We start from the raw sequence: 18,522 nt of genomic DNA on the forward strand, positions 1-18,522 counted from the left end.
AAGTTCTGAACTCCTTTTGAAACGAGATGTGAGTGTCCATCTCTTTCTTTAAAGCCACTTAAAACCCTCTTTGTATTAACTGGATGGTCCACAAATGCCTGGTCTAAAAAGTATGAATGAGCATAAAAACAAACGAAGTGGTGTGAATTGTTATCCTTAAAAGCTGTGCAAAGGAGAGTTGCTTAAAATGGGCAACTACAAATCCACAACAGCCCTCCTGGTCCTTTCATAGAATCATATAATAGAATCATAGAGTTGGAAGGGACCACCAGGGTCATCTAGTCCAACCCCCTGAACAATGCAGGAAACCCCCAGTGACCCCTATTCCATGTCCAGAAGATGGCAAAAAAAAAAAAAAAAACCTCCAGGATCCCTGACCAATGTGGCCTGATGGAAAATTGCTTCCTGACCCCAAAGTGGCAATCGGCATTACCCTGGGCATGTAAAAAAGGGCCACAAAAGCCAAACACTGACACAACCCTTCCTGCCCCCTTTCCAGGGTTGCAAACCTCCAGGTACTAGCTAGAGATCTCCTGCTATTACAACTGATCTCCAGCCAATAGAGATTTGTTCCCCTGGAGAAAATGGTCGCTTTGGCCATTGGACTCTATGGCATTGAAATTCCTCCCCCCCCCCAAACACTGCCCTCCTCAGGCTCCACCCCAAAAACCTCTACGTATTTCCCAACCTGGACCCTCCCTACCTCTCATGAACTGCCTTTGAACTGCTTTGGGAATAAATAGAGGTCTTTCTAAGTTAATGCTGTTTCTGTTGCTCTCAGTGAACATGTTTGAGCCATAGGAAGTGTCGCCTTCATCTATATTCCACCAAGCAGTGGCAGAACCTGTAGAATTTGAGAGCGTATGGTACAAAGTATGGTGTGTTTTTCTTCTATAAGCCACCTGTGGAATTGGATAGTAAACTGTTTCCAAATAAGTAGAAGCCAGAAGATGGAGATGGAAGGATCTCCGTCAGCTGTTTGTTGCTGCTGCTGCTGTCTTAATAGACAGGGAAGGCACTGGCAAACCACCCTGTAAAACAGTCTGCCTCGTAAAAACTTCGGGATGTGACGTCACCCCATGGGTCAGGAATGACCCGGTGCTTGCACAGGGGACCTTTACCTTTTTAAACGCAACGCAAGATCTGAGCAAGGCTGTTAAGGATAGGACACTTTGGAGGACATTGATTCATAGGGTCGCCATGAGTCAGAAACGACTTGTTAACACACACACACACAAACGCAATGCCCTGGGCAACTCACTGGTGTTTCTTCAGAAGGGTGAAGGTTTTTTTTTGCAGATAATTTGCAGATAGCATGGGCTGCCCTCCCTTCCTTCTAGTTTGCACCGCTATCATTTTTTCAGCTTTCTTCTCCATTATCTCCGTGCACGATCCTGAAATAATGAACAACTGCGATGTATTTAGTGCTATAGTTCTGCGCATTATGTATCGTTAATCAGTTTAATTCTCACCATGTAATGACAAATTCTCGGTAATAAGGCTGTGCTTTCAGCCCTGCTTTTGGGGGGGAAATACGACAAAATTAAATTTTCATTTTATGGCATCTATTTGCATAAACCCAGGCGGAGATTCTTCCCTGTTACTTACACCAGAGCCACTGTGGAATTCGGGGCATTTACTCTCAGTGTATATCAATGAAAGATATAAATCTAGGAGAAGAGAGACCTGAGTGTTTGAATTCAGAGCTAAAACAATAAATGGGAGAAACAGGACAATAATCAAGAAAGGAGGCAAGAATGTGACTTTAGGAAGAGCTCCTTGGTTTGATTTATAGGGGAACGCTACACAAATGTCTTAAATTCTAGTGAAACTCTCGAAATGATTTGCTGTGAAATGGTTTTGCTGTTGTAGAGTGGCTTTTACCATGTTTGCGGTTTCTGAAATGCAAACCTTTTTTGAAAGAGTCTTTTTGACAGATTCAGTTGCGCCAGTCCAGGCTCCAAGATGGCTGCCATGAAGAATGGTTGGTTGGAATGGAATGATACAATTGAATGTGAATTAGTTTGAAAAATAATAAAAACTTTTCTTTAAAAAAATAATGAAGAATGGTTTGTTTACCAGCTTTGTCTCTCTACTTCCCTGTAGTTGGTTTCCCCAGTCCTTTAAAAATGAGGCGCCACAGACTGTTATCAGCAGAGGAGCCAGCTCATGCGCTCGGTTATTCTGTTAATCTGATAGCAAAAGGGCGGAATGTAATTTGTGCTCTTCTGCAAAGGTACACATCAGTGGTCAACAGGATATTTGTAACACTCTCCTGTGAAGGAAGAAAGGGGGAGGTTGCTGTGGAAACTGGAACTTTGCCGTTTCCTCATCTTTACAAGCTGTGAAGGTGTCAGACAAATAGGATTGGCATGGGATTTGTCACACCCATTTTGGTCTGCCAGAAGCAAGCCCAAATAAGAAGGGTGGGGGTGCTGGCTGGAAAATTTGATCCTTGCTGGGTTAGGCTGGTTTAGAGGCAGGAGATCTGAAGTCATCTGAGGCCTTCATCCACATCTATTGAAAAGATTGTCTCTGATCTATGACATTCACAGCTGTTTCTTTTCCTTTTACCTTCCTCTGCTCCCTCAAATTGTGTTAAATTTGAGGGAGGTTCACACATGCATGTTACCGCACCTGATGACAAATAATAGTTACAATAATTTGTATTACATTTCCTCCTTACGTAGAACTCAGGGGAGTATAGGTGGGCTTTCTGTGTCTGTTTCCAGCATGGTGAAACTGGATAAGAGTGGTGGTTTGGAGTGGTAGACTCTATTCTGGAGAACTGGGTTTGATTCCCCACTCCTCCACATGAGCGGTGGACTCTAATCTGGTGAACTGGGTTGGTTTCCTCACTCTTACATGATGAAGCCAGCTGGGTGACCTTGGGTGAGTCACACCCTCTCAGCCCCACCTACCTCACAGGGTGTCTGTTGTGGGGAGGGGAAGGGAAGGTGATTGTACGCTGGTTTGATTCTTCCTTAAGTGGTAGAGAAAGTCGGCATATAAAAACCAACTCTTCTTCTTCCCGTTCAAGCTTTAGCAAGGTAACTGTACAATTTGCCTATAGACCATACCTTGGGACCTACAGAATTATCCAATGCAATGACCCTCAAATGAATGTCATCACAATGCCATCATAACACATTATGCTTGAGTGACCGGACAATTGGATCTGCTGTAGCTCATTCACACATGCAAGTCACCACCCAAATGCAGCAGAAGATGAATGGGCATGTTTGAACCGCCCCGAAGGGTGGCTCTGCATGAGAACTTGACCTGCTGAAAGTCGATGATGATGATGAATATGAATGGTGCTCCACACCAAGTGTAGAACTGCATATCTGGAGGGGCGATTTCTGGCATTTTCAACAATGCACCAAAGTACTGCATTCCCAAAAAGTAGCCATAATCCTGGAAACTACCCTTTTGGATGGCTGCTGGTACATGTGGAGAGAAGTACCCATACATAACCTACAGATTCTACTGAGAAATGCATGAAGGCACCCTAAAATGGGTTGCTTGTCATCTGCCTTAAGATCAATGGCTAGCCAAGAATGACTGTATGGCTTTACATATATACTCCATTACTGCCCTCTCCTGGCTGAAAGAAATGTGTTGATCAATGTATCTTTCTACATCACTTTACTTTTCAGCATTATGTGTGTGAATGGAACAAGACTGTGATCAGGCTGTTGCTGGCATCTGTGCCCTGTTGGACCTCCAGAGAAACTGGTTGGCCTCTGTGTGAGACAGGATGCTGGACTAGATGGACCACTGGCCTGTTCCAGCAGGGCTCTTCTTATGTTTTTTTTTGTGTTCTAAGAGACCAAAAAATAATAATAATCTGCATGTTGTCTGCAGCATTGTTCTTTATAAACCAGGGGCCATTTCACAAGTTACGTTTTGTGACAAAGCTACTGACAACTGGTCAGAAAAAGCACGTACATTGAAACGTGCACATGATGGAGCGTTTTTCTCACTCTATGTACAACAGGTCAGGCAGCCAAAATATGACAGTGATCTCATTGTACGGGTTGAGCATCTCTTGTTCGGACAGCCGATATCTGGACTGATCCAAAAACCGGACCTTTTGAGCCGGCATGTGGGCATCACTCAACAGGCCCTCAGCAGTGCTATTGATGGTTCACTGTACACAAAATTATTAAAAATATTGTTTAAAATTACATTCGGGTTATGTGTATAAAGTGTATATAAAACATAAATGACTTGTATATTTCGACTTGGGTCCCATCCCCAAGATATCTCATTATATATATGCAAAAATTTCAAAATATTCCAAAATATGAAAAGATCCAAAATACGCACCATTTCTGGTCCCAAGCAATCCAGATAAGGGATACTCAACCTGTATTGTTTTTATATTGACGACTTCATGTAGATCTTCTCACCTCTGATGGTACTGCGTTCAGAATCCTATTCATACTAGTACATGCAGCCCTATTCTCTCCAGGATCAGATGAGTATGCCTATTCCATTAGGTGTTGTGGAACTCAGGCAGGATAATGCTGCTGCAGTCGTCTTGTTTGCAGGCTTCCTAGAGACACCTGGATGGCCCCTGTGTGAACAGACTGCTAGACTTAATGGACCTTGGTCTGATCCAGCATGGCCTTTCTTATGTTCTTATGTAATCCTCACCTAGGTGGATACAGAATTAGTGTCCTGTCCACCAAAAACAGAGTCTTCTCAATGGCTGCCCCCCATTCTTTCCTCCGGAGTCTCATGTTTCTACTTCACTTGCCTCATTTAAAAGGCAGAAGAAGACTTTGCATCCCACCCAGTTTTTGCTAATGGAGCTGGTAATGGAGTTAAAGCTGTAATGTACCACTATTCCAGGGTGATTGTAATCAGTTGTTTTTAAATTTTATAGATTTGCCGTTGTATTAATTGAACTTTTTTTTTTTTGTTTCTGCTGTTGAATGTTTTGGAGGTTTGGTGAATAATGACTTCGGACGGTTTGGGGATGGATAGCACATGAATCACAGCCACTGTTGTAGCATCTTTGAGTGAAAGTGCTTTGTCCCCGGGAAAGTCACCCGACATGCATTTTTCTTTCTCGCTTCTCCTCTGCAGCCCAAACAGCTCTTCTGGAACAGCGACTGCACACGCCGCTGCCGCTGCTTCCGCCGCAACCTCATCCAGTGTGACCCCCGGCAGTGCAAGTCAGATGAGGAATGTGCCCTCCGGAACGGAGTCCGGGGATGCTTCAGCACTAAGACGTCCTACTGCATTGCGGCTGGTGGAGGAGTCTTCCGCACGTTTGATGGTGCTTTCCTCCACTTCCCTGCTAACTGTGCCTTTGTCCTCTCCACCATCTGCCAGAAACTCCCAGACGTCTCCTTTCAGCTCATTATCAATTTTGACAAGTGGTCTTCCCCCAACTTGACTATCATCTCACCTGTTTACTTCTACATTAATGAGGAGCAGATTCTCATTAGCGATCGCAACACTGTCAAGGTAGGGTATTAACTTCTTGTTGTGCTGCCTTAAGGAGAGTTTAAAAGATAGCCCGAGGGTAGCTGGTAGTTCCCGCCATGAGCTGCCTACCTTCCAAGGAGCTGTTAGGAATCTATTAGTGTAACCCTAGTGACTTATCTTAACTTTAGTAGAACTGAACTTGAATTAAAAGTGTGGTTTCTCTATAGGATGAGGCTCCTTGCTGACATATGGGGGATGATTATGCATCTGAAATGTTAAGAGTAAATTAAATATCTCTACTTCGGGGGTTTGGAATGGCTAAAAATCCTGAATGTACAATTTTGGTGGAAAAACAAATCAGCAAAGTCTTGGCTGTGGAATGAGCAGCTTCAGCGGCTGAGACCTGACACAGGACTTCATTTTTCGGAATGGAGACTTCCAAATTCCCCTTGAACACATGAAGCTGCTTTATACTGAATCAGACCCTCGGTCCATCGAAGTCAGTATTGTCTACTCAGACTGGAAGCGGCTCTCCAGGGTCTCAGGCAGGGGTCTTTCATATCACCTACTTGCCTAGTCCCTTTAACTGGAGATGCCGGGGACTGAACCTGGGACCTCCCGCATGCCAAGCAGAGGCTCTACCACTGAGCCATGGGCCCTCCATCTCTCCAGGGTCTCAGGCAGAGGTCTTTCACATCACCTACTTGCCTAATCCTTTTAACTGGAGATGCTGGTTGAACCTGCATGCCAAGCAGACGTTCTGCAAACTGGGCTACAGCCCCTGCCTTCCTTCTAAGTTCTATTTATCTCCATGACTAGGTGAATGGTACACAGGTGAATGTCCCCTTTGTGACTGGCTTGTCAACCAAAATATACAGCATGGAGGGTTTCCTGGTCATCGACACCAGCCCTGATATCCAGATCCACTACAATGGCTTCAACGTCATCAAAATCAGCATCAGCGAGAGGCTGCAAAATAAAGTTTGCGGCCTGTGTGGGAATTTCAATGGGGACCGCACAGACGACTACGTCACTCTGCGGGGGAAACCAGTTGTGAGCAGTGTGTTCTTGGCCCAGAGCTGGAAGACCAATGGCATGCAGAAGAGGTGAGCTGAGTCCAAGCGGTCATGCATGGGAAAGGGACCCCAGGCCACTCACTGTACATTTCTGATGGATGAGTCTGTTATGATTTATACGTTATCCTCTGGGTGAAGGGAAGGACCAAGTATCATCTCTGGTCTTTACAAAAAGCTTTTATGGTGATGTAGAAACTGCAAGTTCCCAACCATTGCTTTCACTTGGGGGTGGGGGGGTGGGGGAATAAAAAGAACATAAGAAAAGCCATGCTGGATCAGACCAAGGCCCATCAAGTCCAGAGGTCTGTTCACACAGTGGCCAACCGGGGCCTCTAGGAAGCCCACAAACAAGGCGACTGCAGCAGCATTGTCCTGCCTGTTTTCCATGACATTTCATATAATGGGCATTCTCCTCTGATCCTGGAGAGATAAGGTATGCATCATGACTAGTAGCCATGGATAGCCCTATCCTCTGTGAACATGTACACTCCCCTCTTAAAGCCTTCCAAGTTGGAAGCTGTCACTACATAAGAACATAAGAAAAGCCATGCTGGATCAGACCAAGGCCCATTGAGTCCAGCAGTCTGATCACACAGTGGCCAACCAGGTGCCTCTAGGAAGCCCACAAGCAAGATGACTGCAGCAGCATTATCCTGCCTGTGTTCCAAAGCACCTAATAGAATAGGCATGCTCCTCTGATCCTGGAAAGAATCAGATGTCCTTGTACACTGCTGTCCATGTACACTGGGTGAACAGTGTACAGGGGCTGCAGCTTCTGCACTCTGTTGGTAACCATGCTTCCTCCCCCACTGTCTCTATGCTGTCTTTCTACATCTTGAGTGACCATTTTAAAATCTCATTTCCAGCTGCAATGAACTCCAGTATGCTCACTACGCGGCCAACTGCGACAACGTCCAGATTCAGGTCTTGCAGAGCGACAACTACTGCCTGAAACTGACTGACATGAAGGGCTTCTTCCAGCCTTGCTACGGGCTGCTGGACCCGTTGCCTTTTTACGAGTCATGTTTCCTCGACGGCTGCTACAACCAGAAGAAGTACCAGCTTTGCGGCTCCCTCGCCGCCTACGGGGAGGCCTGCCGGTCCTTTGGAATCCTCAGCACAGAGTGGATTGAGAAGGAGAATTGCTGTAAGTGAGCTAGGCTTAGTTCCGTCACCCTCCTGAGGGGTTCACTGACTTGCCATAATGGGGCTCCCTAAGTAAAGAAGACAATTTCACAAGCTCTCTCGCCAAGAGCAATGGAGAGAAAAAAACACAACACACCTTTTGTGGAGCACCTACTTTCAGCCAGCTAATTCACCGCAGATCGGGCTCATTTTCAGCAAAATACAGGGTACACAACACATGTAGCACGTAATGGAACCATAATGTCCACTTGCCTCTATAGAGGCATTTCGCCCTCCCTGGTGTGCGGTGGTGGTAATGGAAGGCAGTAGCGAGTCTTCTCTTCTGCGAGCCCCGAATGTGTACGTGACAAGCAGCAGCAGAGGGAACCGGTCTTAAAGTAAATTGGTTGTCTTTTGTCTGTTTCCTTTTTAGCAGGAGTGGTTGAAGATCCCTGTGTCGGGGCAGATTGTCCCAACAGAACTTGTGAAGTTGACAATGGCGGAGAACTGTGTGGCTGCATTGAACCTCCACCGTATGGAAATAGTTAAGTGGTTGTAGCACACAGGTTTAATTCATAGGGAAATAAAAAGGGTGGACTAAATAAAAACGCTTAAAGGACAATTAAAAAGCATGAAGAGGGTTGTTCTGATGCTGCTAAGAGAGGCACTGTTGTTTTGGTATTTTACAGTAGGTGATTGATGTCTGTTTTACTGATGCTGTTTTAATATATGAATATTTTATGCTGTCGTTGTTTATATTGCCCATAACCTGCTTTGAATGCCTTGGGTAGAGAGAACAGAATGGAAATGATAAAAATGAAGAAAGAGCCCCTTGAGTGGGTGAGCTTCCAAATGGCACCAGTTGTAACCATCTCTAGCGGGCTGAGCTTCTCACCCAGGCCAGATGGAATTTAGTATTAGACCTTGCAAAACTGACAGCATTACGGAAACCGAATCCTGGAGGAACAGTTTCCCTGATCTCGCTGTTTTCCTTAAGGATCTGCAGAGAGATTAGAGAAACAACTCTTCCAGGATACTCTTTTTTTTTTTGCAGCGCCGTCTATTCCACGCTGTCTTATGCAATCTCATTCCCCTGCCTCTTTGCCTTTTTCCTACCCTGTCTGCAATTTGATTAGGCGTAGCTCTGTAGGCGTGTTGTGACACTGAAGTTATTTTTGTTTGCAAGGTACTATTGATGTATAATGTACATGAAAATGGTGGAAACGATCTTACAGACAGGCCTGAGCTGAATGGAGATTCGTAGGCTCGGAGGAAGATTTTCACACAGCCGTGGAAATTACGGACGGCATCTTGTCGAAACGTCTTGGTGTGTCCCAGCAATTGCCAATTTACATCAGTGGGGGAATCAGACCCTTGGAACTTGGAAAAAAAGGACCATTAATTCCTGTAGTTTGTCCCTTGGGCCTTGGTGCTGGATTGTTTCCTGTAGAAGGATTTTCTATTGCTTCGCCCAGCCTTGTTTTCAATATGCCTTCAGCCCCAGGGCCTCGTCTAATTTCCATACAAATGTGCATACATTTTTTTTAAAAAAAGATCCAAAATCAATTTTGTACAGCTCCTGTTCCCTTTCTGTCTGCAAATGTCAATAGTATGTAGCCTTAGTTCACCGGCACTGGTAATATAATTTCGGACTGTCCATCAACCCTGGAGTGACATGGGGAGGGCATACGTTTCATGGGGAGGGGTTCAGAATCCTGCCTTAGACTCCTGGACCTGGCATACCCTCCTCTCCCCAAGGGTATTTGAGGTCACTATGTAGGAACTCATGAATATTTATTTGAAACATTTCTATCCTGCTCTTCCAAAGTAAGCTCAGAGAGGCTAACATCATACATTAAAAATGAAAACAACTATATATTAAATTTGAATATATAAATAATAATAAAAACACTAAGGCTCTCTCCATAATTTTTTTTTAAATGTAAATATCAATGCCACCTAAATCTCAACAATTTACAGATTTTAACACTCAACACCGTTTCCAGTCACCATTCGGCATTACATCCAGCAGAAGATTGCTGGAATAGCCAAGTTACTATCTTCTATTATTTTTGTGGAACTTATTAAGCATTCTTCATTGCGTAGCTGGCTCGGCTCTTCGTTCAGAACTGGGCCAACCTTCCCTTGAGACAAGGGCTAGGTTGCATGCATTCAGATTGTTCCTCAAGTCATATTTGGGCAGTAAGGAGTATCTGGCACTTGAGTAAAAGGAAGCAGAAGCAGCAGAAGAAGAGTTGGTTTTTATATGCCGATTTTCTCTACCACTTAAGGCAGAATCAAACCGGCTTACAATCACCTTCCCTCCCCCTCCCCACAAAAAATACCCTGTGAGGTAGGTGGGGCTGAGAGAGCTCTTAATAGAACTGTGACTAGCCCAAGGTCACCCAGCTGGCTTCATGTGGAAGAGTGGGGAAACCAACCCAGTTTACCAGATTAACATCCGCCGCTCATGTGGAGGAGTGGGGAATCAAACCCGGTTCTCCAGATCAGAGTCCACTGCTCCAAACCACTGCTTTTAACCACTATACCATGCTGGCTCCCTTATAGGTCAATCCTGGCTCTCCATGTTAACCTGCACACTATCCAGGGCATGGCCCTTCATGCAGTATTTGCTTTGGTGAGAAATCATGTAAAATTAATTGACCAGCAAAGCTCTGCTTTTAGAGCATGCTGCACCTGTTCATCCCAGTTTTTTTGGTATCCCTTCCCCTCTGAAATCTCTTCTATACCTACCTGTCAACTTCGCAAAGTATTTTAAGAGCGTTCAGAACTGCACACAATACTCCAGGTGTGGCCTGACCAATGAAAGCTCAAACACTGTGTATTAAAGATATGGTCCTGTATCCTTTGGCACCTTAGGCTGGAGGAAGGCTTCAAACTTGGCTTATTAGAGTGGTAGGATACAGGATTGCCCGGCTGCCCCTCGCAACGCCTACTCACACTTTCTTTGTCATGACCCCGATGTTCTTCGCAGACACGCATGACATCCTGGATGCCGAGGTGACCTGCAAAGCTGCGCAAATGGAGGTGTCCATCTCAAAGTGCAAGCTCTTCCAACTGGGCTTTGAACGGGAAGGAGTGCGCATCAACGACCGCCAGTGTCTCGGCATTGAAGGCGAAGATTTCATCTCCTTCCAGATCAATAACACCAAGGGCAACTGCGGAAACATAGTGCAGGTCAGATTAGCTGGGGACTCTGGGGTTCGTTTCGGCTCGCAATATTTCTTGCTTCTGCAAGTCTTCTGGGCTGCCTGCACTTACATCCCAAGCCGAAGAGCTCTGCATCGGGGCAGTCAAAGCAGCATTGCCAGCTATCTTTATTATCCTTCACACGGCGCTATCGATATGTAAACCACTTTTTTTCTGCATTGTTTATGGTATGTCATGGAAGAGAAGAGAAAACGATGGCGTAGTGGGAAAAGGAATTTCGATTTCACTAAAGGATCCTTACATGTTTCGCATTCAGCTTCATCAGGTCATTTGTAAGGTGACCGTCTCTGAACGGTGTTCACCTTATTACTGTGGGAACACTCTGAGAGATGGTTGCCTTAGAGATCCCCTGGCTGCATGTGAAACACATAGGGACCCTTCAGAGAAAATAAATTTATTTCCCACTACACCCTTCCCACCTTCTCTTTCTTGATCTGCATTGTTGCGGCCCTCTTTTCTGCATTATGGTACATCATGCCTTAGACCAGGGGTCCCCAGTGTGGTACCTATGGGCATCAGAGTGCCTGCCAACACCGATTTTAGTGTCCACTGAGTGTTTTTAGAAAGTGTTTAGGGCCAGGTGAGGCTCTTGTCCAGCAGAGTTTGATTGGCCACTGGCGATCTGATTGGCTGTGCAGATTAAAATAATGTTGTTTTGGCAGCAGCTGCCACCACAGCATTGGTGCTATTCTCTCTAATTTCTCTGTGTAATATTTAAAATTACCCTACTTTCCCCCCTGAATTTAGCCTCTGTATGGGTGGCTCAGCCTCCTGTGGCAGCAATTTTGTGGTTGCACCCACCACTGTGTGTCAGAATTCCAAAGGTGTCTGTGGGCTCAAAACGGCTACGGATCCCAGTCTTAGACAGTTTTCTGTTTGCATTGCTTTCTAATTCTGTTGTCTTAGTCCTGTTGCATTGTTTACTGGATGCTTTACACTGTCTCCTTGAATTTTTAAAATATTTTGTAATTTGTCTTCTGTCTCACAGAGAAAGGCGGGCAATAAATGAAGTACATAAAATAAAGAAATACATAGTGCATTTACAGAGTTGTGTGTGCAAAAAGAGGAGCTGCACTTGCTCCCAACTGACTATCCCATGAACTTCATGGCTGATTGTGGATTTGAACCTGGGCTTCCCCAGTCCAAATGCTACACCACCATGGCTCTTAAGGTGGTGTTACTATTTGGCATATTACCAAACCCTCAATGTAGTTTCCTTTGTGGCATACTGAAGCCCTAAATAGATTAGAATTTGCTTTTTAAAAATAAATTCCCCAATCATTAGAAGGAAAGGTCATCTTTAATATTTTAATATTTTCTTTGTAATTTGCCGCAAGCTAGTTACCAATGCTGGCTCCAGCTTTTAGATGCAAATCAATCAATCTGTCTTTATTGTAGTCACACAATAGCCTCAATAGACCAAAAACTGAACTTTTTGGCCCGTATCCATTAACCATCTTGAGCTTGAGTTGATTATTCTGCTAATTGAAGCTTTAAAATAAAACTATTTCATTCTTTGCACAGGAATTGCCTGCAATTTTTTTTTTATAGAAATCTTTGTTCCGCTGTGAATTATTGCACAAGCATCGCACCTGTGCTGGCGATTCAGGGCCACAGTGGGGTGACAAAATCCAGTGTGGTTTAGTAGCTAAAGCCCTGGATTGACTCGGCAGACATATTACAAGGAAGGACCATACAATCTCAATATAAGATGGATTGACTCAATGAAGGAAACCATGACCTTTGGTCTGCAAGACCTGAGCAAGGCAGTTAACGTTAGGACGTTTTGGAGGTCATTAATTCATAGGGTTGCCATAAGCCGGAAGCAACTTGACAGCACGTACCACAAAGGACCATACAAGACTTGAGAGGGTACAAGAGAGTCGCTTCAGGTTATCTTCTGCTTTTCTTTCTTTCTTATCTTCTGCTTTTTCTTCTTCTCTCTCTCTCTTTCCCCCCCTGCACAGTCCAACAGTACCCACATCATGTACAAAAATACAGTCTGGATCGAAAGTGCCAACAACACAGGGAACATCATCACCCGAGACCGGACCATTAATGTCGAGTTCTCCTGTGCTTATGAACTTGACATCAAAATTTCTTTGGATTCCGTCATTAGGCCTATGCTCAGGTAAGGGAGGCACCTGGCTCATTTGTGGACTTGGAGAGGTAAGTTGGTGGTGGATTGAATGTAGGCACCAAATCTCCCTGACGTCACTTGGAGGACTACAGATTTCTCTGAGGTCCTAACCACAGGAATATTGATGTTGGAGTCATCTCTGTGAATGAACTGATGGGAACTACATCATATGTCAACTGGTAGGTAATGAATCTCAGCACCACAGGAAGGGCAATTCAGGAGATCTGTGTTCATTCATGATTTCCCCCCCCCCCTGTGAATAAAGAGCCAGGGATGACTCCCACGTTTGCAAAGCCTTCCCTCAGCACAGCGTGCAAATGTGGCTTTTGATTGGTGAACTGCGATGAAAAGAAATTTGCCCCAAATCACAGCTTTATTAAAAAAAAAAAAATGAATGAGTTACAGGAAAAGGAAACAGGATGGTGTTGCCTGGTTCCCAATATGAAATCCTCACAAAAGAGCCTCAAGGGTCATTTATGCATGGGGGTTTTACCTGAGGTTTGTTGCTCGCTGGACCCACACTTTCCTGTTGGGAATCTATGCACCAGCAGTCTCCAAAACTCAAATCAAGCCCCTCCCCTTTAAATGCTGCTTTGTAATTGGCTTACTTTGCAGTGTTTACTGTGAGAGAAAATCCCCCCCCAAAACCCAGTTGCCGCATAAAAAAGCATTTTAAGAACAAACAAAAAACACACACACCAAAAAAACTGAGTAATCTGAAGGGGGGGGGGGGAATCCAAGCCTCAATTTTTAAAAGCCTTTCTTTGCTCAGAAAGAGCTCCAAGGAAGCAGGAAGTATTTGAATGCCCGTCTCTTTACATTCTGCTTTGTGATTGGGTGTGACTTTGCCTTCTGCATGGAGATTTCAGCTAGGCTGAGCTCAGGGGAGAGGGAAGAATCGGGTTAACAGAGGAATGGGAAGGCCTGGACACTGCCAGGGCTGGGCATGAGGTCATTTCTAATGGACGGAAAACTCATGCAAAACTCCAGGAAACAACCAAGTCAGATTGGGAGCGATTGGGAGTCCAAGTACCCATGCATAAATGACCTATGTCTCATGTTTTGGTCAGAATGCCCAAAAGGGAAGAGGAGAGAGAATCTCCAGTCATAATTTTCTTCCACACCATCTCCCCTAATGCCCTATAAACCACTTCAGCTCAGCTCCAGAAGGTGCCATGGAAAGACATAGCGGCCACATTCCTACTTTACATACATTAACAGGGTGTAAGGATCCCTCCATCACTTGCTTCTCCTCCATCCCCACACTGGAAGCCTTCATTTGCAAAGCATGTAATCCCTTACTGGGGTAACAACAGAAGAGAGAAGTCCTTCCTTCCCACCCCCAGCCATCTAGCACATCTTTCCATTTCCATATTTTGCTTGATCTTTGCTGGCCAGGCTACAAACCACTTCTGAGCTGCTTCAGTTAGGGCTGCAATGAGGAGATTTGAATCAGTGGCGGACTGGCCAGGGTGTGAGTTTGCCCGATGACAAGCGGGCCCCCTTAAACATTAGACAATACGTTAAAAATATCAATGACCTCTTAGTAGCTTGAAAATATAATAGAAGTTCCAATATTATTACTGTATGCAACTAAAATTTACATTGTATTACTATTTTAATAATTTTTAAATAAAATCATTTTTCGAGGATACTTTATATTTAAGAATATAATAACTCTGAAAAAATAATTCTGATTCAGGTTATGTGAGGCCGAAACATATGTTATATAGGCTCGGATCTTTACTATTGCGACTGCACAATGAAGCTTAGCTGGAAATTTTAATTGTACCTTTTTTCCACATATATTTTTTGAAAAATTTATTTTTTTATAAAAATTAAATGATAGCCTTATAGTTGTGGTTGGGGCCCCTTTGACTCCTGGCAACCAATATTTTTAGACCCAATCCGCCACTGCTTTGAATTATCAGATATTTACTCCTAAAGAAGCGAGAGGTCTTAATTGCTTATACGAAAGCACTTGCTGCTTTTGTGTATATGAGAATTCTAGCATGCCTGACGCTCCTTAGGAAAAAGAAAAGAGAATCCTAAATCAAGCTACTTGCTTGAGGAATCAGGAAAGAATTGCCTTGAACATTTCATGTATCTCTCTAAAAATCTGAAAAGGATTTGTCCTCCTTTTTCTTGCGCTGTTTAATTGAACGGGCCAGATCCAAAGAACTACACAAGTAGTTCTGCACACCCAGTGAGAATTGAGACTTGTTTTTCAAACAACTGTGGACATTCCATACACCTTTCCTGTTCGTTTTTTGGAAGTTTTCTGTTTCTCCTTTAAGCGTGATTAATCTGACAGTGCCTACTCAAGAAGGAAGCTTCACGACCAAGATGGCGTTGTACAAAAATTCCTCCTACAAGCATCCTTATAGGCAAGGGGAAGTCGTGTTGACCACACGGGATGTCCTTTACGTTGGCGTCTTCGTCCTCGGGGCAGATGCCACCCATCTTATCCTTATGCTGAACAAATGCTATGCAACACCTTCTCGAGACAGTAACGACAAGCTCAGATACTTCATCATTGAAGAAGGGTACGTGACATCTTTTCCCCCCTTGACTGTTGAGACTGCAAATTCCTCACAGCTGTGCCATGTGTTTTAGGTGCCAGAACCTGAAAGACAACACCATCGGGATCGAAGAGAACGCAGTTTCGCTGACCTGCCGCTTCCATGTGACTGTCTTCAAGTTCATTGGGGATTATGACGAAGTTCACCTCCACTGCGCTGTCTCGCTCTGTGACTCGGAAAAATACTCATGCAAAATAGTAGGTGGCCTAACAAGCAGGTCTTGTAGAGGGGCACAACTTAGACCATGCTTACCTTAGGGAACGCCTACACTCGTACGAGTCCACCCCATATTTTTATGGTTTGCAGGAGAAGGCCTACTTGAAGTATCCTCAAATAGGGAAGTATGTGCATGTTGGGGAGAAAGGGTGCATGTGTGGTATGGCCAGCATGGTGTAGTGGTTAAGAACGACAGACTCTAATCTGGAGAACTGGGTTTGATTCCCCACTCCTCCACATGAGTGGCGGACTCTAATCTGGTGAACTGGGTTGGTTTCCCCACTCCTCCACATGAAGCCTGGTGGGTGACCTTGGGCTTGTCACGGTTCTCTCCAAACTCTCAGCCCCACCTACCTCACAAGGTGTCTGTTGTGGGGAGGGAAGGGAAGGCAATTGTAAGACGCTTTGAGACTCCTTAAAGGTAGAGAAAAGCAGGGTATAAAAAACAACTCTTCTTCCATGGTGACCTAAAAACTTTGGAATCCTTTACCCTTCTGCCAGTCATTTAGATTTTATTTCTGAAGCTCTCCTGAATGTCACCTACTTATGTTTATCTCCCTTTGTTTTGGCCAGACCTGCCCGCAGAATAGCAGGAGAGCCAGCGACTATAAAGATCCCAATGAGCAGATCATCTCTGTGGGGCCAATCAGGAGAAAACGTAAGTGAGACAGTTTCGACAAGGATGTTTGACTTATTGCAGGGATGTGCTCGTGGAATCTGGCTGAACCTATCAGCAATCCTGTGTTTACTTGCTTGTTGGTTTTAAAGGATCGTTTCGAAGGGTATCCTATTTGGTGTGCAGCAGAACAACTAGATTCGAGTCCAGTAGAACCTTGCAGACCAACGAGATTCTGATGAGAAGAGTTTTGACTCTCGGAAACTTAAATCCCGAAAATCTTGTTGGTCTGTAAGGTTTTAAAGGGAAAATGTTGAGTCTTCAGTGGTGAAGGTGGTATGGAATTTTGGCTTGTTATAAACAGTATCTTTGTGCACAAGCTGGCTTTAATAGCAAACTATTTGTGCCCGGCTTTGTCCAGACATCTCCAACTGGGTCACTCCCACCCCTACCGCAGTCCAAGACACTGGACAGGTTCCTTTTTTCTGTTATTCCCGTCACCTCTTGTGTTTTAGGTCTAGACTGGTGCGAAGACAATGGAGGCTGTGAACAGATATGTACAAGTCAAGTGGACGGGCCGCTGTGTAGCTGCGTAACAGGAACGTTGCAGGAAGATGGGAAGAGCTGCCGAGGTAACCCATCAAGGCGCTCCCTTGGGATGGGAAATGCCTTCACTGCCAGGAATGGTCCATAAACTATGTCATGCTTTTAAAAACCTTTTAAAAAAACCCTCCTCTCTTTTATTGTAGTTTTACCAGTATTTTAACAATCCATTTTTTCAGTGTTATTGTAAACATACAAAGCTGGTTTATACCGAGCCTGACGATAGGTCCATTTGGTCCACCATTGTTTATTCTGACTTGCAGTGGCTCTCCAGCTCTGTTATCTGGGATCTGTTCTAAATAGCCAAAGGTTGGAACCTAGGACCTTCTGTATGCAAAGCTCAACCCTTACAGCATGCAAAGTATGTGCCCCTTCATGCATACAATACTTTAAGGACGGCCTCCCGCCCTTTCCTGCATGAACGTGTATAGAAAATCATTATGAACAAAAATTTGCAAACCAGATGATGATAGGATGGTTATCTGTAGACTTTTTAGATTCAAATCTGTCTAGTGGAATCCTAAGTGAAGGGAACAGAGGCAATACATGGAGCTAATACAATATGTGCCACATGCCTGTGTTCTTGTCTTAAGCTCCTCATACATGAAGCTGCCTTAGTCTGAGTCAGGCCTGTGATCCATCAAGGTCAATATTGTCTACTCAGACTGGCAGCAGCTCTCCAGGATCTCAGATAGAGGTAATTGTCTGCCTCCCAATCATCCCATCACTGAATCCAACTAGAGCTGCTGGCGATTGAACTTGGGGCCTTCTGCATGCCGAGCAGATGCTCTACCACTGAGCCATGGCCCCTCCTCCACACCCTTCCTCCTCATTGTTCACTCAGATAAAGAGGTGAGGTCAGCCAATGGCAGTCCAGTCTAGGGCACTTTCTTGTAGCTGCCTCTACATCATTCAATGGTGAGATTCAGACTGCACCTTCTCTATATATATTTAGAAAGGGCTGTATTCCTAAGAGCCTTTCCTTAATGGTAGGTTGGATCATCCGTTTGAGGTGGATTTTTAATGGATTTGATTTTATTCTGATGATTCTGATACGGGTTTAAAATTGATATTGATTTTTGTGTGTATCGCTTTGAAACACTTTTTGTGAAAGGCGGTTCATAATTGTTTTTAATAAAGAAATCGCTCTCTTCTACATATCTTTGCTGTAGGGTATTGGATGGTATGGCCAGAAAAGGGGCATTCAATCAGTCTTAAGAGTTATCTCCATCCACTTCACTCCTGTTTTTATACATTCTTATCTTGTATGGGAGATCGCTATATTACATAGGGAGGGGATATTGATTCAACTTTTTGGTACCTAATTGGACATCCAAGCACAGTACTGGGGAAGGAATAAAGGTTGGGATCATCTGTATGGCAAATCAATAGCACTACAGATGACAGTGAATCAGTCTAATTGATTTGTCTTGTTGAGACCAGAAGGGCCATGTCTACCTATTCCTAATGGTGCCAGAGTTTGTACTAGAT

At 44.3% G+C, this 18,522-nt stretch overlaps 1 protein-coding gene across 1 annotated transcript in view; it reads left to right on the plus strand.

Moving 5' to 3' along the window:
• Window positions 1-18,522, plus strand: part of TECTA (tectorin alpha) — a 75,265-nt gene that overhangs the window by 56,025 nt on the left and 718 nt on the right. The window contains 10 exon segments of the mRNA XM_056861025.1: window positions 5,098-5,481; window positions 6,262-6,563; window positions 7,385-7,665; window positions 8,077-8,187; window positions 10,639-10,841; window positions 12,842-13,005; window positions 15,312-15,560; window positions 15,631-15,793; window positions 16,386-16,470; window positions 16,944-17,060. Coding sequence (XP_056717003.1) covers window positions 5,098-5,481; window positions 6,262-6,563; window positions 7,385-7,665; window positions 8,077-8,187; window positions 10,639-10,841; window positions 12,842-13,005; window positions 15,312-15,560; window positions 15,631-15,793; window positions 16,386-16,470; window positions 16,944-17,060 — 2,059 coding nt within the window.

The sequence above is a fragment of the Euleptes europaea genome, chromosome 14 (assembly GCF_029931775.1).
Source record: "Euleptes europaea isolate rEulEur1 chromosome 14, rEulEur1.hap1, whole genome shotgun sequence".
NCBI classification, from domain to species: Eukaryota; Metazoa; Chordata; class Lepidosauria; order Squamata; family Sphaerodactylidae; genus Euleptes; species Euleptes europaea.